This window comes from Balaenoptera ricei, chromosome 5 (genome assembly GCF_028023285.1).
Source record: "Balaenoptera ricei isolate mBalRic1 chromosome 5, mBalRic1.hap2, whole genome shotgun sequence".
Lineage (NCBI taxonomy): Eukaryota > Metazoa > Chordata > Mammalia > Artiodactyla > Balaenopteridae > Balaenoptera > Balaenoptera ricei.
In genome coordinates this window covers 78911675-78938720 of record NC_082643.1, presented here as the reverse complement: position 1 = coordinate 78938720, position 27046 = coordinate 78911675, and the positions used below count along the sequence as shown (strand labels likewise).

Sequence of the window (27046 nt, the reverse complement as noted above, 5' to 3'; positions counted from 1 at the left end):
TGGATCAGATATGTAAACATACATGTAAAATTTTGTTTACAAGTTCCATGATATCACAGACCCTTTAAAGCCATCCATGGACCCCCCGTGAGGGAACTCCTAGACCAGAGGGTCTCGACTCTAGCTGAACATTTCAACCACTGAGAGAGCGTTAAGAAATAATGATGCCAGGATGTATATTAGCCTGAATTCTCCAGAGAAACAGAACCAATAGGATATACCCTATTCTTGTACTTACCTATATGCCTGACTCTGGAACCTGGGTTCCCTCCATGCTGTCTTTCTATTGGGGGACCATTGGTTCCCAATTGTTATTGTAAGTGCTACTATTGATACATATCTTTGTACATTAAGAAACTATGTCTTAGCCACACCATTCTGACCGAAGATGACTTAAAGAAACTACAAAAGCTCCACTGATTCAAAATACGTGAGCTCATGAAGGCTAGATTATACATTCCAATTTCAGACTTCTAAAAATTATAACAAGATTGCTAATAAAGATAGCACAAAAAAAGTCAGTATGCTCCTACACATCCATTTTCCTAAATTTTGAGCAAATCGAATGAATCCTGCTCTTGCAAGCACTTTATAAACCTCCTTAGTGCTACAGGGAGAGAGCCAACTGGCAGACAGATACTCCCCTCCTCTCCCAGCACCACTGATAGCTTTCAAGGACTTTGAAAAGGTGAACATTTCCTCATAATGAAGCATCACAAAAGTATCTGGATGGAAGTACAAATATTGGCCACAGAGTTGGGGCCATGGCTCTGCATGTATGTGTGTGGCATTGCATCAGGAGCTCAGATAGAAATGGGGTGTAGGAGGAATTCTTGTGAGTATATTGGTTCTAAGAAGGCAGAAAGCTGATATGGGTGGCTGGAAGGGCCTTGAAGGGAAAGGATATATCTCTTTCACCCAGGTTCCATTTAAACCCTTCTAAATAGGTACAAATATAGTCTCTTTTAAATAATTACCAGAAAAGGGGGTTCTGCTATCTCTCTTGGCAACCTATCCTTGTATCTTAAGTTAATATAGGAGAATTCAGTTTTGTGCTTCGTCTTCAAGCATTGTTCGTTTGCTGTTTTATTTGCTGTTTGTTGGACGCTTATAAGAAGTCCTTTTGCAGTGATGAAAACAACCATTTTTCTGTTGATCCAGCAGATAATGAATTCTACAAAAAACCTTCAATGAAAAGTTCATTTACAAGTTGGCTGTTTGGATCTTGAACACAGATCCCCTGAGGAATGTCAAGTCCTATAGGAGTAGTCAAGCTCCAAAACCTATCTGATTCCAGGTGTATCTGAGCCTAAAAGAATCTCATCACCTTTAAAAAAAGTTTCTAAGGGAAAATGCCTGCTTAAAAAAAAACCTGGCAGAATAGTCTTTGAAGAAGTAAACTTATATAATCTAGGACACACTAGATTTTGTGATAATGGGTTTAAATGTATATATTTTTCTATAAGTGGTCTGAGTTCCCTTAAAATCCACATTATTAGCTTCACCTTTGCCTGAGCCAGCATGGGGGCCATACCTTGGCAGGTAGGGCGGTGTGACAAGGAGGGGGCCTGGGGCCAGTGGTTCTGAGAGCTGCTCAGCTGGCACCTCTGCTTTGAAGGATCACACCGTTCACAGTTGATGCACTCAGAGAGGCTATTTCTGTCTTTAGGGCCCCTTTCTCATCCATTCTGAAGTACAGACTCAGAAGCCATTGAGTTAAGGCTTCCTTCAGGAATCCACTCTACAACATCCATAAGAGATGGTCCCCAGCCTCACTTGAACTTTGGAGGTTGTACTAGATCCTTTAAGGCCTCAACCAGCCTCAGGATACATGAGTTACGCCCCAGAATCTGAGTAGTGCAACTATCGTCAGGACACCTACCATCTAGTTGGGTAAGGCAGTGTTGCATAAAAGCAACTATAGCATGTCTTATAGTACTAGATAGGACAGGCACAAGAAAGCCTTAGATGGAGCACTCAAATCAATCTTAAGAAGTCAGTGAATTCTTCAGCCTCCATTCAGAGATGTTTGTCTTGAGTGCTAGCCTGGAGCGACATTTATTCCCAGAGATCTTGTGGGACCTTATTATATACTAGTCTATCAGCCCCTAAAAGATCTAATCTAGATAAAATTTCTCTAAATTCTTAGCACCAAGAAATATTTCCCAGAGTAAAAAAAATTTCATCCCTGCTGTCCTACACCAGTGCATAAGGCCAATTATGAAGAAGGTAAAGAACGCAATGTTACAACTAAAAGTACTCTCAAAGGAAAACATAAACTACCACTCAATAGTTCTGTCCCTAGAAAAGGAAAAGCAGGGTGTTTAAGAGCAATAAAATTGCTATCAACAGAGATAAAGATGAGAGAACATAGGCCAAGACATGCTGATGATAGATTTTTGCCTCTTAAATGAGTGAGTAGAGTTTGCTCCAATTCTGTTGGAGTATTTCTTCTTTTAAACCTCTCTCCATCATGGCACCTGCTTTTTGACTTGGGCAACCAGGTGGATGCTGTTGCCTGTTGGCTATATTGGGCAGTGCTTCCTAAATCTGGTGGTATATTAGAATTACCTGGGAAGCTTGTTAGAAATTCAGATTCTCAGGGTAGAAACCCTGAGAGATTCTTTTTTAAAAATTTATTTACTTTATTTATTTATTTTTGGCTGCGTTGGGTCTTCGTTGCTGTGCACGGGCTTTCTCTAGTTGCGGCAAGCGGGGGCTACTCTTCATTGCGGTGTGCGGGCTTCTCATTGCGGTGGCTTCTCTTGTTGCAGAGCATGGGCTCTAGAGCACAGGCTCAGTAGCTGTGGCTCACGGGCTTAGTTGCTCCACGGCATGTGGGATCTTCCCAGGCCAGGACTGGAACCCGTGTCGCCTGCAATGGCAGGCGGATTCTTAACCACTGTGTCACCAGGGAAGCCTGCTGAGAGATTCTTATTCAAAAGATCACAGTAGAAGCCAAGACTCTGTATTTTTAATAAGTTCCCCCAGATAATACTCTTGCTGTCAGTCTGTGGACCCGTGTTTGGGAACCACGAATATGGGAATCGTGTAAAATTGAGAAGATGGTGAGTTCCATATTGAACATGAGATGAGACATCCAAGTGAAGATATTTTGTGGGCAGTTGGTTATGGTGGTCTGGAGCCCAGGGGTAGAGAGAGATTTGGAGGCCATCAGCAACTGGATGTTATTTAAGTAATGGGAGTGGGTAAGATTGCCCAGGTGTTATATATAAATAAAGAAAGAACAGAGGCCAAGGACCTGGCCCTGAAGTCTCCTGTCTCTAAGCCACTTTGGTCATGGACAGCTCTTTGATATGTTGTGATTGCCAGCAAAGTTCATTCTATAAATGAAATCAAATCTCAAATCACATTATACTACACTGACATTTTAAAATTAAACATTAATTAACAAGAAAGTTAAAGATAGCTTGTGAGGACTCATGTAGGCTTGAGAATGTGCCATTGTTTTGGACTTTTAGGTGCTTTGACCACTACCCTGCATGAAAGGTGCATTCAACGCAAATGTCTAGAATTCTAGGGGCAGGGGTTTCTTCCCTTATACCTGGCATCAAGAAATTGGAATTCTCCAGAGTTCAGAGATGGATAGAAGATCATTTAGTACAGAGAAAAACCCTTTCTTACACCCTATTCATGTAAAGGTAGGAAGAGGCTCTAAAATATATTTAACCATCTGCAAGTGTTTAATACCTTTAATTTTACCATCTAGAACCCCTTTCAGATATTTAAAATGCTAGTTAACAGTCCACCATGTTTACCAGTTAAAGCCCATTTCTGTAATTCAGTATGCTAATTAGCAAAGCATCAGACGTTAATACAGATGCAAATAATAGAAGTGTTCATTATAGCTGCCTTTGGGGTATGGCTTTCCTGATTAGGATGCCAGCTGACCACCTGGACTGTGCATATTTTATTGGAATGCTGGAAGCAGTTGGGTTGTAAGTTAATCTAAGGAGCTTCCATAATATCACAATATGCATGTGGAAACTTTCTAAAGTAAACTGAAATCATCATAGTAAGGGATGGACAAAAAAAAGCAAGTCAAAAGATAGGTCATGGAAGCCATGAGAATAGAGTCTTTTTTTTTTTTTTTTTAACTTTGGGTTTATTTATTTATTTATTTATTTATGGCTGTGTTGGGTCTTCGTTTCTGTGCGAGGGCTTTCTCTAGTTGCAGAGAGTGGGGGCCCCTCATTATCGCGGTCTCTCTTGTTGCGGAGCACAGGCTCCAGACGCGCAGGCTCAGTAGCTGTGGCTCACGGGCCCAGTTGCTCTGCGGCATGTGGGATCTTCCCAGACCAGGGCTCGAACCCGTGTCGCCTGCATTGGCAGGCAGATTCTCAACCACTGCGCCACCAGGGAAGCCCTGAATAGAGGCTTTTAAGAATTGTTAAGTGCTTAAGCTTCTGATGCTACTGAGAGGTCAAGAAATAAAATGACTAAAATGAGTCCATGGCTTTGACAATGAGGAAGCCATTGTGATCTTGGTGAGAATGGTTTCATGAAATAGTGACCATGGGAGAGTCATCATGGTGGGTAGAGGAGTGGAGGGGGTGGATACAGAAGGCAGGCACCTTTTTTAAGAGTTGAAGAAGAAAGAAAGACATGGAGCAGAAGAAAGAAAGACATGGAGCCAGAGAAGTTTGAAAGAAACATTTTGTCATCGTGATTTTCATTTGCTGGTTTTAAGATGGAGGAATCGTGCACATCATTAAATGTGGGAAGCAGCCAGTAGAGAAAGGTTGAAACACCAGGAAAAAAGGGAAAACCAACCTTCCCAGGCCCAGAGGAGTTCAGATGGAGGTGATAATTATAACTAAGAGGAAGATATCATTTCCATTATGATAGAAGGGGAGGAAGTAATTGTGACTGGGGGTGCAGTAAAGTTAGATTTGTATTGAGATAGGTTTTTGGTGTAGGCCAGTGTGTGTTTTGTCCATGAAAAAAAACTACTCAGACTTTTAATTTGGTTTAAACAATTAGTGTTCAATATATTAAGGTTACAGATTCAAAATGTCAATTCTCCCTAGTATTTACATTCATCTCACAAATCTTACTCTATTTAGAAGCCTAACATAATTGAACAGTCACTTTCAAGGGGCTTTTGATTAATGCTTGGTCCTTTTTGCCAACTTAAACACTGTCAAATATTTTTAAACTACATCTATAAACTTAATATACTTTTTAAGTACCTCATTTATCTACTTAAACAAAATCTTGCTGAGTACTTAAAAATTGTTGTAAATCTTAAATTAAATTTATAGAGTAGACTAAACAACCCCTTAGGTGGCATAACATTATGCATAAACTTAGGAAGATTTCAACTTAAAAATCAGAAGTCTAATAATTCAATTATTCATTTTAAATTGATTTTCAAAAAATTGTCACTCTAATCAGTCAAATTCCTTAAACATCAGTAGTATAGAAAAGACCAAATATGTACAGAATGATTAATAACATATTTCATGCTTTAAACCTTTCCATATTTGATTTTAAATCTTCCTAGAGTTGAATGATGCATACTCACCAAGGAACAAGATTACCTGGGAATAACTGAGGCCATTTTCAAGCAAATATTTCGACAGAGCTGCAGGCATCCAGAGCAATTTACATCCTCCCAAATGTCACACTGAGCCCTTTTTAGAACAGCTGTGTCACAAGTTACAAAACTTAAAAAGGCTTTGGTCTCATAACTCCTACTGTCCACATCCCAAGACCGAAGTTATACACAGTATCTGATTCTTGATCTACTCAAGGAAATAGGACAACCAGGTTGGTCTTTATCATTTAAGAGAGGTACATATATTTTCTATCTAAATGCTAAAGGCCTTTGATGAAATTCTAAGATTTGTACATATTTTTCTATCTAATGATACCTTTGAACTTGATAGCCTAAAAATAAATAAATGTCTTTTCTATTTAAAGAACTTCGAACTTGATAGAATCTTGCACTCTTTCATGTTCTTAGGACCACACAACAGTTATAGATGTTTAAATGATCTCCAGTTGAGTTTTAGAGATCCCTCTTGATCAAACCAAGTCTGATTTGCTGTTACAATATGAGGTCACTCTTCTATGAGTTTATGAGGAAGGGACAGGAAGTTGAGAGAGTTCTCATCTGATGGCTTCTGTTTTCTCTGTAAATTAGGATGTGAAGTTCTCCGGTAAAGGAGGTGGGGGTTACATGGGTGAGGGTGAGAAAAAAGCTTTAAAATATCCATATATGAAAATGGGAGATCTGAGTAGATCCATGCTGCCTACTTTATAGTCTCATAAGCATGTGACATTAAAGCTATTTAAAGTGGAGACAATACTCAAGATGAGATATATTTATAATTCATGTCAAACATTTAGTTTATGTGGTTTTATATTAAATGTGCACATTTAGTTATTTGAGTATTTGCCATTGATAACAAATATTCTTTTTAGCTGATCAAGAAGTCACAGCTCAATGTGAAAGGAGCTTTATTAATAAAGCAATTGAAGTAGTCACACTGCAAAAAGTTGTAGACTCATTTAACATTAATTTCCATTTGCTAGTCAATTACCAGCTGTCAGGGCATATTAAGTATTGTAAATTTGAGTCAGAAGCTGTCACCCCTAAGTGTATTAACTCTCCCTAATCACATAGGTAGAGATTTGTCCCATGAAAGAAATATATTAATCACCAACTTACATCTGTCTTCATCATGGTATAAAATTGCCACTGGCTTCATTGCTGAAGCAAAGTAAATCAATGTAGACACCAAAAATGAAAGCAGACTGTCATGAATCTTGAGTATTTCCATTCATGTTAACAAGCTTCTCATTGTTTCCAAACAGAAAAAAATGTCAACCAACTTTCAAAGCTTTTTGCTTCTTAGTGTTAAAAATGTAGTTACTTCTTCTTATTATTACTAGTTAACATTTGTGGAGTATTTATTATGTGCTAGGCACTACGCTTACAGCTTTATGTGAATTATTTCTTTTAATTTTCACAATAACCCTGTGAGGTTATTGGTTCTTATACTTATGGTTGCATTTTTGTAATGAGTCAGTGATAGCTAAAAGACTTGAGTAACTAACATGTCCAAGTGGCAGAGCCTGGAGTCAAACCCAAGCAATTTAATTCCATAACCTTTACTCTTGACCAGTAGTCTATGCTGATGGATGATGTTTGGTATTTACGAGGTGAATCACTTAGGAATGCATTTGGGTGCAAGTAACTAAGACCCAACATATATTAGCTTACAAAATAGCAATTAATTTTTTCTCACTTAACAGAAAGAATGGAGATATGCAACAACTCACATTTGTTTAGTAGCTTAGCAGTACCAGGACCAGTGACTCTGTGATTCCCTGGCCTTTCCCTCATGGCAGCAAAAATGGCTGCTTCAGTTTCAAGCATGAGGTCCACATTCAGGGCAGGAAAAAAGGAGAGGGGAGAGTTGGCACCAGCCAAAACTGTGTAATTTATCATGAAAGCAAAACCTTTCCCATTTATATCTCATTGGTCAAAACTGTTTCACATGGCCACCCTTATCTGCAAGAGTGGAAGATAAGAGTGGAAGACTGCATGCAGCAGGAAGTTGGGGATGATGATGGACCAGCCTTGAGTCAAAAGTTATAGAATCTACAAACTCTGTAGGAATTTTTCATTTACGCCTTAACTTCTTCCTTTGTCTTCTTGGAGTGAAAGAGCTGTTATTCTCCATCTCCTAATGTATTCTTGCCTCATTTTCTATAATGCATTCCTGGATATTAAGGGAAAGCTGTGGTTCCACCGAGTCAGGATGCATTGGTTGCAAGTAACAGAAGCTAAGCACACCTAAGAAAATGGATGAATTTCAGTCATTTATTTAACAACTAAATTTATTAAGCACTTATTATATGCCATGTGTTCTTCTATGCTCTGCGGACATAACAGTGAACAAAACATTAAAAGAGAGAGAAACACTGTGCTGGAATCTCATAAAACCCAAAAGTAGGAATGCAGCAGGGCCTTGAAGAGGGACAGGAAGCAGAGGCTGAGAAACTATCTGGAATCCAAACAGCTTCTCTGAGCGTATCTCCTTCATTCTGCTCACTGTGCTTTCTCTTAATTCTTAGTCTGCATGGTGGGTAGAATATGGTCACCCCACATTGTCTGAGTTTTTATCTTCTATTCAAGCTGAACCAGAATCTCTCAGTCCCAATCAAAATACCTAGGAAAAAGAATTTGAATCAAGTGAGCCCAGGGACAGTGACAGATATAGTTACAAGGGTCATTGTGAGTGGAGTGGACACCTTGAAAGTTGTCTACCTCAAAAGGCTTCCTGTTGCTATTCGCCATCTCCAAGCTTATTGATGCTTTTCTAGACACTTTGCCTACTACCATCCATGCCCAAACTCCCTCCTACCACCCCAGAGATTTGAAAGTTAACTCTACCTTGAAGAGCACATTATTTCAGTTCTGTAAAAATTGCATGAGTCAAGGTCGTTTTGGAGTTTTGACAAATCACTCTGTGCCCTAAAATATTAAATCTCCCCCTCCCCTCCACAGCCCTATCCCTGTCTTCCAGATAATGGGAGATTTGGGTCTTAGATGACATCAGATTCCCTTCTCACTTCAAGCTAAGCCCTCAGAAGCCAACACCACTACAAACCAATTTGGTTCCAAAGTACACATTGCAATGTAGACTGGTATATTCTTTTATGGCCCTTATAAACTATAAGCCAGTGAGATATGGTTGTTGGTGATTTTTTTTTAACCTTCTCTTTGTTTCAAATGAATGGATGTTTTTCCATTCAGGGATAAATGAAATTGCTGACCTTGTGGATAATCTGGTTTTTTGCAGGCCGTGGATTCCTCTCCACATGGAGGGGGATGGGCAGGCTGGGGCTCCTGGGGCAAATCTCTGCTCTCATCAGCATCTGCCACAGTAGGTAAGCATTACACATTGCGTTTGAATGGATAAAGTTCAGGAGCCAAATAGGATATGACGTTTTGATCATACCATGTACTGATAAGAGTTTAACATTAGCTCATGACATAATAAGAGCAAATTGTTTTCAGTGTTTGCTGTTTTAAGTGCTTCCTGTATATTAATATATTTATTCTTCAAAATAACCCTATGAGGAGGTACTCTTATTTTCTCCATTTTAGAGGTAAGGAAGCGGAATCACAGAGAGGTTAAACATTATCCAAAGTCAGGAGTGGCTGAATTGGGCTTTGAACCACACAGTATGGCTTTTAACCATTATATTATATTGCATCTTAGAATATAAGATTTGGGCTTTTATAATATATTCTTAATGCTTTGTGTTTATCATCCCGCTTGAACATTTTAAAATATACAAATAGCCTACTCCCTAAAAGGATTTGAGGTATCTCAATACAAGGCATTCATCACAGGGTATTGAAATACAAATACAAAAAAAAAAAAAAATGCAGGTAGGAAGGAGATATATATCAAGGCTAATATAACTGAACATTGACCTTAACTCTGAGATTCTTGGCTACCAGTAGATTATCTGTCTCACTGAGTGATAAAACAAGACTTAAGTTTATTTAGATAAATTTATTTTCCTTGTATTAAACTTTTGAAGAAATGTCCCGTATTGGCTCGTATACAAAGAGAAAATATAATGGACAATGTCTTCATCAGTGAAGGTTTGTCAAAATATTCTTCATGTGACCATTTCTTATATCCACTCTTCATGAAAACTGAAGGTACAACATAAACGTGTCTAAGATAATGTAGCCGTAGCATTTCATCTTGAGGGTGAAGAGTGAAGAGCAGGACAGGGGAAGCCACAGGTAACACAGCTTGCAGGTCATCTAACTCAGGTGTTCTCAAGGTATCTCTGTGCATGAGGATCTTGTGATGGGCCATGAATTGGTCCAATTCACTGTTACTCCTAGGTCCTTCTTCAAAGTCAGCAGGATAATTTCTCCCATGCTTCAAATCTCTCCCTTTAGGAAGGGCCCAAGTCCCTTTTAAAGCCCACCTGATTAGTTCAGGCTCATCCAGGATCTCTCTTTTGATTAACTCAAATTCAACTGATTAAGGACCTTAATTACTTCTGAAAAGTCCCTTCACCTTTACTATATAATGTAACCTAATCATGGGAATGAATCCCATCATATTCACAATCCTGTCCGCACTCAAAGTGGGGGGGGATTACATGTTGTATATGCCAGGGTTGAGAATCTTGGGGTGATCTTTCAATTCTCCCTAACAAACCTCCCTCTTCCGTTTGAAAACCTCATCAGTTATACCACCAATGCCAGAAACTTAGTATTTTTTAAGGGCTCTGGCTACATGTTGGAATTTTTTTTTCAGGAGAAGGAAGGATTTATTATTACTTGCAGTAAGTAAGGAGAACACCAGGGATCTTTCCCAAAGCACTGTCTCCCTGATATATGTTGGAAGTTTGAAAAGCATTTTAATCTTGGCATTTTTCTCTTATTTGCACCCACAATGACCAAAGGGCACATGAGGGAGAGCAAAGAAAATTTGAAATATTGATACTCATTCTAAGAATCCCTTTGGAAAAATTGGAGCTATCTTTAGAGATGTAGAGACTAAATTTGTTCATCACCACTGGTCATCACAACCCCAATAAATGCAATAACAAGATAGCTGAATGCCATCCCTAAGTTGTTCTCCAGGTATATTTTGGAGATTTTTGGTCAGGATGGGCTTTAGCTTTACAAAGTAATAGTAGCTAATCTAATAGCAGTATATACTTGAAAATGAGATAAGTATTTTGGTAGACCTGATAGAGAACTAAAACTTGAAGCATAAGGGGAGGCTTAGGTTCCAAGGCTGGAAACAGGCAGTGGTGGTGATTGGGAATTTGACTCCCAAAAGATAACAGGGATCACAAGTGTCCCACAAATGGAGAAGTGTCATAGCCAGGCTCACAGCCTGAAACAGAGGGTTAGAATAGGGTTCAACCACCTGTTTACAGAAGCTTGAAAAAGTTATGGGCACCGTCCTGGGTTGTGGTCTATCTTGAGCTACTATCTTTGGATTGAGAGAGGCAAGCAAGGCAGACCTTCCATTATGTACAGGCAAATAATATCCATCCAGGGCTTTGCAGCATTAACAGTTTATTATCACAGGGCGAAAAAACTTATTGGAAAACAGAGCACTCACAGCAGCAGACAAGCTCTTGAAGGTTTATAAATTGCCTGTGGAAAGTAAAGAAAGAAAATAACCACATATTCTATTGCAATTAATTCCCAATCAGAAACCTCATGTTACCCCTGGGGTAATTCCAGTTGTAGATGGAACTCTATGCAAGACAGCATCTATAACAAAACTCAGAGCTGTCAATTGAGCACTAGAAACAGAAACCAATGCTTCTTACAGTTGTTGAAAAACTGCAGTCACAATCATTAGAACTGTTTAGAGTTGGCAGGAGAGTAATTGGAGAATGGAAAGATTTAGAAGGTGGATCTTTCCTGGAAAGAGCACTGTATCAGAAGTCATAAGACCTGAGACCCGGTCCCAACTGCTACTAACTTGTGATCACAAAGAATTGTCACTACCTAGCTACACTATGCACTGAACCTCTCCAGACTCAGCTTCCTTACTTGGAGAAGTATGGGTGGAAGAACTTGAGAAATTCTAAGATTCCTTCCAACTTCCAGAATATAATGATTCCATAGTTTGTGGCTGTATATAGCAGGAGAAAGATATTTGTAACCACTGTGCTAAGTAGAAAAATATAGAAAATTGATTGACTTTTTGCTACACTGTATTTTTATATTTTATCTTTTGCCTCACTACTTTGACCCCCAAGGTTAAGGGAAAATGAGAAAAAGCAACCTTTCCAATGCTTATATAAAATCAAACATTTCTCAGCCAACAGTTGTTTTTGGAGAAGCCATATCTCCTGCATTAGTTTCGTTGACAGCCACGCTATTATCACATTCTAAGAAGACTTGATCAGCTGCCACTCATGCCTTTGGACAAGTTCGTAAGATACAATGAAAATGGTTGTTATTTAAGATCCAGGAAGAAACCAGAGTGGGAGAGGAAAATGTAAAAAAAAGGAAAAAAGCAATTTTGATGATAATTTCAAAGCACTGTTGTGAGAACCAGATGTGATTTCCCACAAGCACCTTAGAGACCTGACTTAATCATAGAATATATTGCTAAGCTAAGTGATGGACCAGTAATCAAAATGAAAGTCAACAATGCTGAGACATATACAAATATACCAAGGTAAAAATTCTACAGTAGAATACATCATCTTGTTTCCAGATACTACAAATGACCTACATGTTTATTTAAAATTCTAGTTTTGACAGTTTTATGAGCCTCAACACCTTGTATAAGAGTACCTGAGGAGGGGGAGGGAGATCTGATCCGCATATTTACCTTTTCAGAGTTACCATTGTTCTCCTTCCCCATCCTCTCCTGAGTTACACGATTTTTTCCTTCAGCACATTTTAATGAAAGCCTTCTACCAGCACTGTCAGAAATAATAAGGACTCTCAGGAGCAAGCCTTGCAAGAGAGTGAAGGGCTAGGAAAGCAGAACTGAGCTGCAGTGCAGTTGCGTCAGAGGCCACAGCCCATCCCACAGGGAGCTTGGGGGTTGGGATGACTCTTCAGAGCCGTCCCAGGGCGTAATGCCCAGGACCAGGCTTTTGTATCACCAGCTTCCCCACTGACCAGTCATTACAGTACAGTCTTGAGGGAGACATATCACAACAAATATAATAAAATGCACCCACATCCCTCATTAAATATATAATTTATATATAACTGTGGAAGAGTTGAATTTACTTGAACTATAGTTGACCAGTTGACCAAATATTACATTTTTGAACACATTGAAGTAAATATTATTTAAATTTCTAATTTGCAAATTTCCTTTTTTGTCTTTTAGAACCAATACTTCTTTTCAGGTCTTAAATCATTCCATAGGCCCCTGTAAGCTCATAGACTGTATTGACTGTTAGGTCAATAGGCGCTGTTTAGGGAGAAAGAGGCTGGCCCACCTTCTGTTGTCTATGTTTCTATACTCTGATTTTGCTAACATTATAAATGTTTATTTTTACTTATTTATTTAAGTTTACATTTTTTATCACTTTAATTAAAAGTTTTATTTTGAAAAATATTCAGACCTACAGAAGAGTTGCAAAAAAGTTATAATGAACTCTTACACTACCTTGATATAGATGAACCTAATAAATGTTTAGTTTTAGAAATAAACCAGATATATCAGAGAAATGAGATTATGGGATTTTTTTAAAGTTTCTTTTCTATATATCCACCTTTTAAAAAGAAAAAGAAAGAAATGAAATGAAAAAGAAGGAAATGTTATATTAAAGATTAAAGCAATCTAAAAGGGGAGAACCCTCTGAACAAGTTAGCTGCTGCCCTCCTGGGGGTCCTTTATCATAAGGGACCAGCAGAAAGTACCCATAAGGCTACCCAGTCATCCAGGGTGCTGTGTAGAACTACTGTTGCTCCCCTAAGTTACCACTTGGTCAGAGAGACCCTCCCACCAACAACAAATTATTTTCATCCTCCAGAAAGAGGGGAGACCTCCCTTCAATGGGGTTTTGATCTTCTCAACAAGAAGCGAGGTTGGTAAAAAGTTTTTGAGAAAAAATTAAACTGGAGGGAGAAGACAGCACCACACAGTGTCTTGGGATCCGTGCCTGCACAGCACAGGGATGATCCTAAAAACATTAAGCTGTACCAACCCAAGGCACAGCTGGGAGGGCCAGGGTTAGAGGAAGGCCTCACTGCAGGGGTGACCTTCACCTGGCTGTTTGGTCAAGGTAAGGTAACTCAAGCTAATTTTAACATAAACCAATATTTTAAAAATGAGGAAGCTCCTGATTAAGTATCTGATTTCCAAGGAGTTATAGAAATGGGACTAAAATTACATTTAATCAACTAGAAATGGCATGTAAGACTTTCTTAACATAACATAGTGATTGAGCAAGTGAGTTTTAGAGTCAGAAATATGGGGTTCAAATCCTGCCTCTGCCACTTATTGGTTTGGGGACCTTCAGCAAGTAATTTCGCATCACCAGGTCTCAGTTTTCTCAATCATGAAATGGGCATAATAGTATCTCTTACTTCATAATGAAAAGATTACATAAGATAATTTACTACACTGAAAATATTTAGTCCAGTGCCTGGGACATAGTAAGTGCTCAATAATGTTGACCAGTACCAAGGGTTTCACATATTTCTTCTCAGTGACCTTATAAAACCCTGAGAGGTAGATGTTATAAACCTCCTTTCAGAGAAGACACAGCAGCAGAGACTCAGAAAGGTCACCAGGACCACATGGCTAATAACTGATGGAACCAAAATTCCTCCACAAGACTCCTGACTCCTAAGTTTAGGGTGTTTTCCACTAGAGTATGGATGGTAAATTAAACACCAGCCCATTATTTAATATTTGTTTTTAAATGATACAGTAACACAGCATGTATTATCTTACCTTCTTTGCAGTACTCACCTTTTTACTGCAGTAAGTCAAAGAGTAGAGGATATTCCATCTTTAGAACCATATAATTTGGATGGGTTCATTTCTTGGGGATACTTAGGGTTCATGATGACATGTGAAGAAATGAATACATGAACCATACCCTGTAGTACTATTCATATTGGTTGTTTTTCTCTGTTATTGGTAGAACAAAATCAGTATCTCTGAGAATGAAACGCTCTCAGTCAAAAGACAACAGTGGCTCCATATTATTACTTCCTTGTCTGGGCACTAGATGTCACACTAAGTAAAATTTTAGAAGTTATTCTTCAAAGTAGGGTGTGGCATAGAGTCTAAACCTTAGCTATGAAAAACCATAGCTTTATATTTCTAGTAGAATGTAGTTAAAGATGTACTTTCACTAACAAAAGAACTCAGAAAAAAAGAACTGTTAATTAGAAAATATAATTGGAGGAATCTTAAATATGTGCAAATCCTTGTACATCCATTATACCTCAGTAGTGTGTGTATGTGTGTGTGTGTGTATATGTGTGTATATTTGTGTGTGTGTGTGTAGGTGGAGAAGCAGCCTATTGTCATGTCTGTTAAAAAGACACATTCTACTTATTATGCACATAAAATGGTATTTCCTTCCAGAAACAAAGCGATTTTTCTAGAGGCAGGTAATGTATACATATCCATAGTCGTTTGTGTTCTGAGATGGTGAGAAGCTGTTCTTCCCCGGGAAAAGATTCAGACATGGCTCTAACCTGCAAAGGGATGGAGAAGGTGAAAGAGGAGGTAATGACAGTGAGGTTCATTAAAACCTGAATGGTCTCAGGGAAGATATGGAATCATCTCTCTTGTACAGTTTACACAAAGAAGATATAGCAGCTGCCTACCAGCCTTCTGAAACTCATTTATCCCTTGATTTTAGCTCTCAGAAATCTAAATGAGAATCATGGATGGAGATTTGGATGTACATTATTTCCTTTTTGAAAATATTTGTGCTTTTAAAGGATGTCAAGGAATATGAGCTCAGTATATAATAAAGTTAGATAATTATATCCCATAATTTACATGTGTTACTGAACCTCCAGTGAGTTTCCATTGAAATGCTTTGAATTAATTGGAAGCTAGAGAGAATCGAGTCTTACTTTTAGCAGTTATAGTGCATCTTTTTTTAAAGTAACTCAGTAATGAATTCGGACTGTGTCTAATGATCTACACATGAATATAGTCATATGTTTTGTATGTAATTAATGTTGTAAACATTGTAAATAATGTTTCCTAAGTTTCAGTGTTTTCTAGATAGTGTATAATAACAGGTGATTCCCACTGGATATAATTAGTCCTCTATCAGTTTGGCAAATTTCGGTGCCGTGATTAAGTTAAGATCCCTCTGATAAGCAAGGTTACGATTGATGAAATATGACTCTTTGGGTTTGGGGTTCATCCATGTCTTTCTGTTATTCAGGAGATGGACGGTCAGTCATTTGAATGGTGCCCTCTACAACTAGATGGTTCTCTTTAGCTCTCAAATCCTGCTGTGACTTGGGCCTTTTTCCCCCAGATATTAATACTGCTGCTGCCTTGGGTTTTAATAACCTGAGGTCGCGTAGGTCCTGAGTGAATCTTTCATTTTCTCCCCGAGCACTAAGGGGGAGGTGAGTGCTGTGATGATGGCAGCCCAGGCTGCTTCTCCAAGAATTCAGGCAGCCACTTAGGACATCACTAGACTATTTCTCTAAGGAGAAAAAAATGGCTCCAAAATAAAATGTAGACAAGGCTATTTCTCTGTCAAGCCAAAGTTTGTTTGTGTGTATGTGTCAGGGGCGGGGTGGGGGGAGTAGATGAGTAGGTCAGCTCTGTATTCACTAAACAGTTATTGATGTTGAATACACACTGTGCTGGGCTCCAGAGAATTATAGGGATTGTCCCCACTCAGAGTAAAATCAGTGCCCCTCATCCTGGCCGACTATTCTTACATCTTGTGTTTGGACTGTTACTGCTTAAGATAACTATCAGAGCTGTTGAGTGCCCTTTCTGGTTTTCCCACTAGCTTGCCTTTGGATCTTGACATGTCATCTCTAGACCCTGCTCTCACACATACAGACCATACTAAAGGAATGACTGACACTTTGTGTTTGTTAAGGCTCAGCTGATTTCTATTCAACAAATGGTAATTGAGTACCTACAATAGGATAGGCCTGCAAGGAATCAAAAAATGAATGACACATACCTGCCTTGAGAAGCTTAGAAAAGAGGAAAGAGGGTAAGACAGGGATACCATTCACAGATAATATCTTGGGTTGGAAACCCCAGGTTGCTAGTTAGATAGTGTGAGAAGTAAGAGGGACTAATAAAGCATCTGGGAGCCCTGTACATGCACTTATTTCCTCCCACGACAACACAGTGGAGAAACTGAGTCACAGAGAGGTGGTAACTTCTCAAAAGTCACCCAGCTGGGTGATGGTGAAACTGAGCTCAGACTGGAACCCACGTCTGACGGCTCGCAAAGTCTGTGCTGTTAATCACCACATTCTCTCACGGTCGGGATATACACCTACAGCTTACAAGAGCTCTGGGAGATGAGCTATGGAACCTGCAGACCGTGGGCTTCTATTGTATCTATGAGCCGTATTTTATTTCCTGACAGGTCATGGGTTGACCGCGGTCAAGGAGAAAGCAGGGGCCACCCTCCGGATTCATAGTGTGAATTCTGGCTCTTCCGAAGGGGCCCAACCTGATACTGCAAATGAAGTCCCTCCAAGTGAGTGGTGCATTTATTTGGGGATTTCTTGGACTTGGGCTGCATTACACCATGTGCAGAAATAGATTTCCAAGTTCATATCAGCAAAACGAACTCTAAAAGGGTGTTTTTCTCTTCAGTAGCAGTTGCAGCCGCAGATCAGAGGCCTGCAGAAAGCCCACCCACTTCTCCTTCATCGGGGTCTCGGGGCATGCTGTCAGCCATCACCAATGCGGTTCAGAACACAGTGAGTCGTTAGCTGCTTCCTCTGTTTTCCCTGAGGTCTGCCAGTGCCTTTTTTTGATATTTCTATTTACCAGTGACCTAGATACATCAGAGAAAAGATGGTCTTGCTCGTAACTTTGGATTGTGATTTTGTTATGCTTTCTCCCACGGAGTAGGCGTAACCTTGGAACCAAAATGATAAGAACAAAATGAAATATATTTTATGTTTAAAAGAAGGGAGCTGCTTAGAAGGAACATTTTTCAGTGTGATATAACAGTGTCCTTTCCAATGGCTGCAAGGACAGCCTCTGTTTGCGGGGAGAGGGCTCTTTCTTAGAGCTGTTTTTCTGAGATGCTCTATGTTTCTTAACCTTCAATTTGAAAAATTATAAAGTGATTCAGGTATACATATATATATATATAGATAGATAGATAGATATACATATATATATACACACACATATATATATATACCAGCAAAGAATCAGGAACATTCCCCAACATGTTTCTAAAGTATTTCCAGATAACTAAGACCAACATTCTTCCTCCATCCCTACCTCCCAATTCCCACTCTCCTCTTTCCTTGAATAGCCCTAGTACCCATCCCTCCTTCCCAGGCCCCTTCCTTTTAAAGAAGCTTAAGAAGCTTGTTATTGACAACAAAACACTGATGAATAATGAATAAAGGGGGATGCACCCCAACTGAGATAAGGCAGTTAGCTGGTCTTCAGGATCAGAAAGAAAAGGTTTACTTTCTGCTGTGTGAAACCAAATAACTAGTTTTTTAAGAAATATGGCTCACGTCCAATTTATTCATTCATTCATTAAAAAAAAAAGGTAATTAGCTTTCATTATATCCCAAGAGCTATGCTAGATGCTGGGCATAAGCTGAAAGACAAGAGGGCATAACATCCTGGAAGGTGGAGGCAACTTAACAGTTGTCAAATGCAGTGCTGTGTGGGAAGAAGAGGGGGCTGTGGACACACATATGGGGGTGTCTTAGCCAGACTTCACATCAGGGCATGCCAGAAATAGGAAATGACTGTTCCTTTCCTTGCTACTCGAGGTCCTCTAGACTAAGCAGGGAGAAGGGGGGGTCAGCAAGTATGTTTTAGGAGTCGGATAGCAGTACAAGTCCAGTATGCCCATGGCGGGTGCGTGGGGAGGGTTGTAGGGTTGGGGATGGGACAGAGCGCTTTCATTACCTCTGGCGTAAGAAGTGAATTCATGGGGACTTCCCTGGTGGTCTAGTGGCTAAGACTTCACGCTCCCAACGCAAGGGAAGCGGGTTCGATCCCTGGTCGGGGAACTAAGATCCCACATGCCACATGCTACAAAGGCACTGCCAAAATAAAAAAAAGGAAGTAAATCCATGGTCTCCCTGAGCCACGAGGCAGGGCCCTCTGAGTTTGTCCTCAGCATCCTCACATTCCTTTCTGTGTGCTCTCCAACCTTCCAGTTCTCCCGTTTCCCAAGCTCCAGACACCCCCAAACCAAGTCTGCCCTTACTCAAAGTCCCTTCATCCTTCCTTCTCCCATCTTATTCTCTACTGAAGTAATCCCTCACAGGATGTTAGGAGAAAGTAAATCAAATTATGCAAAAGTGTGAATTGCTGATATCCCCTAGTCCTCCCAAAATATGTGCATTTAAAAATCTGTTTTGTAGTGTGATTATTGATTGGCTCCCAAATCTGAAACCAGTCTAAATGTCCAAGATGGAGATGACTAATAAAGCATATTAATCAGTGAAATCAAATATTGCTGTTGAAGTGATAATTATGAAAATGGATAATGCATATAAAGAATAATGTAATAATAAAATATAACCTATGCAAACTCATGTAAGGTGAGAAAAAACACAGATATATGCATATTGTAATTGTAATTGTATAGTTGGGGTATAGGCAAAGAAAATGTTGCAAAGAAATGTAAACAGTTCTGTTTGTATGTACAGTTTATGTGAGTAAATCTTGGTTGTTTTACTCTTTTTTTTAAAAGAGAAACAGTGACTGGCAAAGGAATTTGCAGTGGTTAACTACATAATAGAACAATTTCTAAAGCCAGAAGCACATGGAATCAACCTGTCTTATTTCATGAAAATACTAATTATAGGTGGTTATTGCTACTTTCTGAAAGTATGCAAGAGCCAGTGAAACAGCCTGAGGGTCCTACACTCTAGGGCCCTATATTAAAGAATTCCCTAAACTGGCAAGAGTATTTGACATTTTTATAGACTGCTCCAAATAATTCTGTTACTTGGGTTAAAATTTTTTCAAACAAAAACAGCAATTGGGTCACCTATTAATTTTTTGTCTTAGGAACATATCTTTTCATACACACAGCCAATAAAGTGAATCCCTAATGTGCTTTGGTTTTCTTAAGCATCCTTATTTAATAACATTGCATGTCCTACAAATTATATGACATACACTCTTCCACGGAAAAGAAAATAGGATTAAGTGGATAATAAATCTCCTGATGAGAAAAAATTGTAACTTTATATTGCTTTTAATATTTGAAGATAGTGCAGTCTAGGAGGTGCTAACTGCCTCGAAACAGCAAAACATGAAAACCTAATCTCGCGCAATTATCTCATTGGCAGGGTAAAAGCGTCTTAACAGGTGGTCTTGATGCTCTGGAATTCATTGGCAAGAAAACTATGAATGTCCTTGCAGAAAGCGACCCAGGTTTTAAGCGGACCAAGACACTCATGGAGAGAACCGTTTCCTTATCTCAGGTGGGATTATGTACTTTTGTGATTTGTTCTTTCGGTCAATAAAGTAAATAAATTTTTATTTATCTTTTTTAATAGATATTTTAAAGCACATGTCAAATTCAAATGACACAATATATAAGGGAGTGAAAATTGAGTTTCTAATACACCCCTTTCCCCAGCCACACATCATGGGAGACAACCATTGTTAACGACTTCTTACGGATTCTATCAGAGACATTATATAGACAGATTTAGATATAGATATGGATATAGATATGACTATATAGATAGATGTAGCTAAACATATACATATATATACATGTGCACATATATACATACAAACTTTTTCAACCAAATGTTAGCATACTAACCATGCTCCTTTGTACCTTGCTTTATTAAGTATAAATTATACTTAATAATTTCTTGAGGATGATTCCATTGATGCCATTTGTCTTAGTCCATTCGGGCTGCTATAACAGAATACTGCAGACTGGGGGGCTTATAAACAACAAACATTTATTTCTCAAAATTCTGGAGTCTGGGAAGTTCAAGATCAGAATAGCAGCAGATTCAGTGTCTGGTAAGGGCCTGCTTTCTGATTCATAGACAGACGTTTTCACACAGTTTCTTCGCAGGGTGGAAGAAGGCAAAGGAGCTCTCTGGGTCTCTTTTATAAGGACATGAATCCTGTTCGTAAGGGTTCCACCCTCATGACCTAATCACCTCCCAAAGGCCCCACCTCCAAATATCATCACACTGGGGATTATGTTTCAATGTAAGAATTTTGGGGAAACACAAGCATTCAGCCTATAGTGCCATTATATTCCAGCTCTGCCACGTTCTAGCTACATGACCTTGAGCAGATGCCTTAACCCTTCTGTGCCTCAGATTACTCATCTGTACACTGGGAACATCAATACCTACTGATCGCTTTGTTGTGAGGATGAAATGAGTTAGCATAGAACCTGACTCATAGTTAGCACCCAAGAATGTTAGTTGTTGTCATTGTCTTTTTTATGTGTCAAGATGACAGGTAGAAATGGTATCTCATTGGAATTTTAATTTATATTTCTCTTACTATGTGCAAGATTAGACTTCTCCTCTCATACTTCCAGCTCTAAAGTGTTCCTCCTTGACAAATATGGTATGAAGAATTTAATCTATGTTTTGCTTACTTACAGTAGTCAGTAAAATTAAAAATAATCTTATCTTATTATTATTAATAATAATCTTTATCTTATTTTCCAAATACAAAACTCTAATACGGAACTTGCTCTTTCAGTTGACACATGACCAGCTCGGACCCCATAGTGTCAATCATGCCCCTTTTCCCCTTCCCGCTTAAGAGTCTGATACACCACGTCTCTCTATGTCTTATCAAAATCAGGAGTAGCAGATGCAGGACCTTATAAATTTCACAGGCAGGACAAACACATCTTCCCATGGCTCAGTGCTGGGAAACCCCGAAGGAGCAATCACTGGCAACAGGTTAGTGGCAGCTCCTGAAAAGTTTGATTTTTAGGTTATTTCTTCTTGACTCTTCCAGAATAACCCACATGCAACCACTGTGATATTACAGCCCAGGTAGGGACTTGGCAGGATCAGCTAGACCATCACCCGCCTGATCCTTAAAGAAGAAAATAGATTTTGTATTAATCAGACCATTAACACTAGATGTTGTACAAATACAAAACAAAACCAAAAATAATAATAATAACCCAAGTATCAATGTGGCTTAAAATGAAGACGTTTTATCTTTCATTCCTATAGTGTTAGTGTTCGTGGGCAGCCCACATCTTGTGGCTCTACCATCTTAAAATCCTTTACTTCCAGCCTCATAGAAAGGGGAGAAAAATATGTGGGGGGCCATTACCCACTTCAACTTCCTTCCAGACAGTAATTTTTCATTCTGTCATTCACTCCACAATGCATTTTGAATGTCCACTATGTGCTAGGCACTGTTCTAAGCACTTGAGATACATCAGTGGTCAAAATGGATAAATATCCCTGTCATTATGGAGATTTATTCTAGTGAGGAGGGACAAACAAACAATAAACATTACCTCATATTTTAGAAGATGATGAGTGCTGTCAAAAAAATAGAAAAAATAGAGCAGAAAGAGGGTAATCAGGAATATGGGAGTGAGGGGCAGGTTAAGTATTAAGTCAGATTGTGAGGGAGAACTTCATGAAGATAGATGAATGACGTTTGAGCAAATACTTGAAGGAGATGAGGGGCTTGACTATGCAGAATCTGGGTGAGGCACATTTCAAGCAGCAAGAGCAGCTTGTGCAAAGGCCCTGAGGCAGGAGTGTCTGGGATGAACGAGGAAGAGTAAGGATGCTGTGTGGTGGGAGAGGAGTGAGCCAGGATGAGAGATGCTGAAGATGAGGCCAGAGTGGTCATGGGGAGCAGGTGACAGAAGATCGTGGAGGGCATTTGTAAGAACCTTTGACTTTACTGTTAGTGAAATGGGGAGACCATTGCAACGTTTTGGAGTGACAAGATCTGATCTTAAAAGTATCACTCTAGTTATGGTGTTGAAAATAGACTAGGTTGGGGGGAGGGTGAAGGGCAGGGAGACCAGTTAGAGTGTGTATCAGTCTACGTCCTCCCAGAAGCAGATGCCAAGGTAAGTTTAAACATGCAAGGATTTTAGTGGTAGAAATGACAATGTGAGAGAAAATTGTGGGAGTTGGGGGAGAGCCATCAGACCACAATGCAAGTCTGATCCCAGTGGAGGCGAACAAGAAAGGAGACTGGGTGCAATCATCCTAGACTGCTGTGCAGTCTAAGGAAGGTTTGGCAAAGCCATGGGAGAGTCCTTCATCCAAAGTCCACTGACAGAGGAGTTTCCATCTCCCAGGAGAAGGTCCGCCCTAACATCCCTGCTGCACCAGTGATTGGCAGGGGGAGGTGGTAAGAGGCATGACCTCAGTGCAAATGAAGAGTGGGTTTCAAAGAGCCCCTCGGGGCTCTTGGTCATTTATGCTCCCCTCTCACAGCCTCCTCAGGAGGTGTTTGCAGGTGTCTAAACAAAGGATAGTGGTGGCTCAGAGCGGTGTGAAGCCATGAAGGTGGTGATGAAGGCTGGTTCTGGGTGTAGTCTGAAGGTCGATCCAGAGTTCCTGGTGGACTGAATATGGAGTATGAGATAAAAGGAAGAGGCATGGATGATTCCAAGGTTTTTGCCTGAGCAGCTACAAGGAGGAAGCTGCCATCAACTGAGAGAGGGACATCTGTTATGTTTTTCCTAATCCACACTAAATAACTCTGGACATCAGAAATGTTCATGCATGCCCTCCCTAAGTTTCTCATGCATTCTATCTTACTCTTTGAATAACATGGGGACAGGGTGATTCTCAGATCCCACTGGTGTAAGTTTCCAAAGCTGCCCTTCTGTCCCAATGTCTTCCACGCCAGACTCACTCACTGCTATTTAAACCAATCTCCTTTTCTTCTCCAGAAGGAGTGTAGCAGCAGCGCCCCAAAAGCCAGTGAGTTCTTCTTTAGGCCACTTTAATTTCACTCTCCATTTCTTGGGTGAATCCACATCATTCCAAAGTGACCGTTTCCCTTTACCTTTTATTGCATCCCTTTTTCCCCTCTAACCTGAATTAGAATTTAGAGATGGAAGTTGGTGTAGGAAAGAAAGCAATTTCAGTGTCACTTTGTTACTTTATTTCACCACCACCCAAGCCAGTGAGATCCGTGGGGGTAGCTGGGTTTTATTGTAAATGTTAACAATTCCCAGGGATGATTTGATGGGGCTGTTTTGAAAACTTTCAGGTCTTATACTTATTTAGTCTTAAAGACAGGCAGGAGGGAGAATTCTGTCTGCAGCCTGGTGGGTTTGGGGTTAACAACCTCAAGAGCCAAAAAGGAGAATGAAGCTGATTGTTTATTGACACATAATAAAAACCAAAATCTATTCTTTCATGATCTGCCCCTTGTGACCTTGTGGTGGCCAATGCATTTATGGTGCTCTTCACAGATATTAGAGAACCCTATAAACTAAGTGCCACAGTCACCTTGATGAGGAAGCAAATAAAAGATGCTTAGAATCGAAGAAAGCAAAGGCAGGAAATTAAGAGTAACTTGTGGACTTGTGTTTATTTTACTGTCTTATTTAATCAACAGAAAAATAACGAGAAAAATGATCAACCTGGAGAGGAACTTGGTTCACAGTATTTCTCGAAACCAATCTATCAAAGAATTGATAAGCTAACATTCTTATTTATATTAATATTTATATTTATATTAAGTATCTGGTGAGGAATACACTATGAGTTTATATTTTGTTAATTATTTTCATCAAAGATGTTTAATAACCACACACACAAAATTTTTAAATAACTCAAAATCAGATCAGCTTATTTCTGATTTGAAGTCTGCCTAGGTGCACAAGTTGCAATTAATCCTGTCACAATAGATTCAACTTTCCCAGTGTACATAAAATTTGCTCATTATAGGAAATCTGGACATTTTAAAAAATAAGATTAATCACATACATGGAAAACACTTCAGTAGAAACCACTGTTCAGCTTTTGTTTTGCTTCTTTTCAGTCCTCTTCCTGGGTGTAGAATTTTTGCTTTGTTTTGCTGTGTACATACATATGAATATGAAAAGTTCAAAGTGGAATATTATGTAAAAAACTGTGAGTAAAATCAATGCAAAAAGTTATTTTTTTAGAATTTCCACAGTGACTGAAACCTGCTCTGCACAAGTACCAAGTCAATGCTCATCTCCCCCAACATCTTCCGCAGGAAATGCGGCTTTTAAGCGTACACTTAGTTTACAAACACTGTGTATTTGTGCAGATGTTGCGGGAAGCCAAGGAGAAGGAGAAGCAGAGGCTGGCGCAGCAGCTCACGGCCGAGAGGACCGCACACTACGGGATGCTCTTTGATGAGTATCAGGGTTTGTCACACCTGGAAGCCCTGGAAATTCTGTCCAATGAAAGCGAAAGCAAGGTATGTCTGTCCTGGTCATTTGAAGTAGCATGCTCATGAATACGTCTTCTTTCTTTCTTTTTTTTTTTTTTTAATGTTTAAAAAAAATTTATTAAAAACACATACACACACACACACCAACAGGGTCCCTGTACTCATCTCCCACATTTGGGGTCTGAGGACTGTCTACTACATTAGAGGCATCTGGAGTGAATACGTCTTCTTAAACATGAAAGAAAGCCTCCTTTTTAGAGCCTCATTGCTGTGCTGAGGTCACAGATACTGTCCAGCCTGATGACCCCCCTCAGGCTCCATATTATTTTCTCTCTATCCTGTGTCTAGCTGTTCCCCTTCACCAGCCCCAGGAGGGCCAGCATGATAGGAGTCATCACCACCCCCAATTCACGGCCCAAAAGGCCGTGCAAACCCTGGCTGTCAGCGCCTGGCCTGTGCCTCCCTTTGACGATGTAGTATCCAGATCAGAGGTGCCCTGCCAGGCCATGTCTTCATTCCTACCCAGTGGAGACAAAGCAGCTGGTATTTCTCCCAGACTGCAGGGTTCTAATATATTTAGTTTCATGGATGATATAGTTATTTATTCACCCATTGGTTAGAATGCCTGGGCCACAAAGGGCAGGATTATCTTACTGGGTGTTAAAGCTCTATTTAGTGATGCTCCTGAACAGAGCTCTGGGGAATTACCTCACAGCCCTGCACATTCACACTCTCTGATCCCAAGAAAACAAACATGAATAGTGGAAGTCAGCAGGGTTGGTGATTTCTTTTTTTTTTTTTTTAATGTGTTGGACTTTTTTACTAGCCTGAGGCTTCTTACAGAAAGGTTGGCATGTGTGCTGGATATCTTCTCTCTCTTTTATTTATTTATTTATTTATTTATTTATTTATTTATGGCTGTGTTGGGTCTTCGTTACTGTGCGAGGGCTTTCTCTAGTTGCGGCAAGTGGGGGCCACTCTTCATCGCGGTGCGTGGGCCTCTCATTATCGCGGCCTCTCTTGTTGCGGAGCACAGGCTCCAGACCCACAGGCTCAGTAGTTGTGGCTCACGGGCCCAGTTGCTCCATGACATGTGGGATCTTCCCAGACCAGGGCTCGAACCCGTGTCCCCTGCATTGGCAGGCAGACTCTCAACCACTGCGCCACCAGGGAAGCCCGATTTCTTTTTTTTAAAAGGATCTATGTGTGTGTGTGTGTGTGTGTGTGTGTCCCCAAATGTGTGTGTTTTTATTTAACAAACACTTATATGGCATTTATATAATCACTAATCTAAGCACTTTAAAACTATTAACTCATCTAATTGTATATACTGCTCTTTTGTGAGTCAGGCTGACTGTAGTCTGGGGTGTTTTTGCAGTGGAGGCCACAGGGCAGTACCCTCTGGACCTCCTGGGAGGCGCCATGGGCCATCCCAGTGACATTTACTGGGGGGAGAGGCAGGTCCTCAGACAGGAGGCTGAACTTGGAAGTAAGCCTTAGAAGCGAACAGTGATTTTTGACCCTCTGTTGGCCTTACATTTGGACTTTGGGGGGTTGAGACATTCTTGAAGCCCACCTAGTCAGGGAAAGATGACCACTGCTATATAACAGGTAACCAAGAACCAAACAGGATGGACACACACACACACAAGTTTACAGAATTACAAGTTACTATGTGTTTATTTCCTTTTTTGTTATCCATCAGACATCACTGACCGTCTTGTGGTTAAACTGTTAACGGATCATTTTTTTTAAAAGCAAAATCATGACTCATGCAGATACCAAATGAACACAAATCAAAGAATTTACTTAAATGAAAGAACCAGACAGATGTTACAACCGGTTTGAAGGAAAAGCCAAAGAAGCACAAATGCATATGAAATAAAGCAATTTTGAAATGAATGTACAAATGGACACAAACCTGGTTTTTCCATAGAAGGAGAGGTTGTCCCTCCACT

At 39.8% G+C, this 27046-nt stretch overlaps 1 protein-coding gene across 4 annotated transcripts in view; it reads left to right on the top strand.

Moving 5' to 3' along the window:
- The window catches only part of FAM114A1 (family with sequence similarity 114 member A1), a 121865-nt gene that overhangs the window by 9933 nt on the left and 84886 nt on the right, over positions 1-27046 (top strand). For 2 of the 4 annotated variants that reach the window (XM_059923185.1, XM_059923183.1), the window contains exons 3-7: positions 8838-8925; positions 17107-17220; positions 17340-17446; positions 20027-20161; positions 24963-25115. In XM_059923185.1, coding sequence (XP_059779168.1) covers positions 8838-8925; positions 17107-17220; positions 17340-17446; positions 20027-20161; positions 24963-25115 — 597 coding nt within the window. Of the gene's footprint in view, positions 1-8837; positions 8926-17106; positions 17221-17339; positions 17447-20026; positions 20162-24962; positions 25116-27046 lie in introns of those variants that run through there. The other 2 variants (XM_059923184.1, XM_059923186.1) reach the window with 2 other exon arrangements.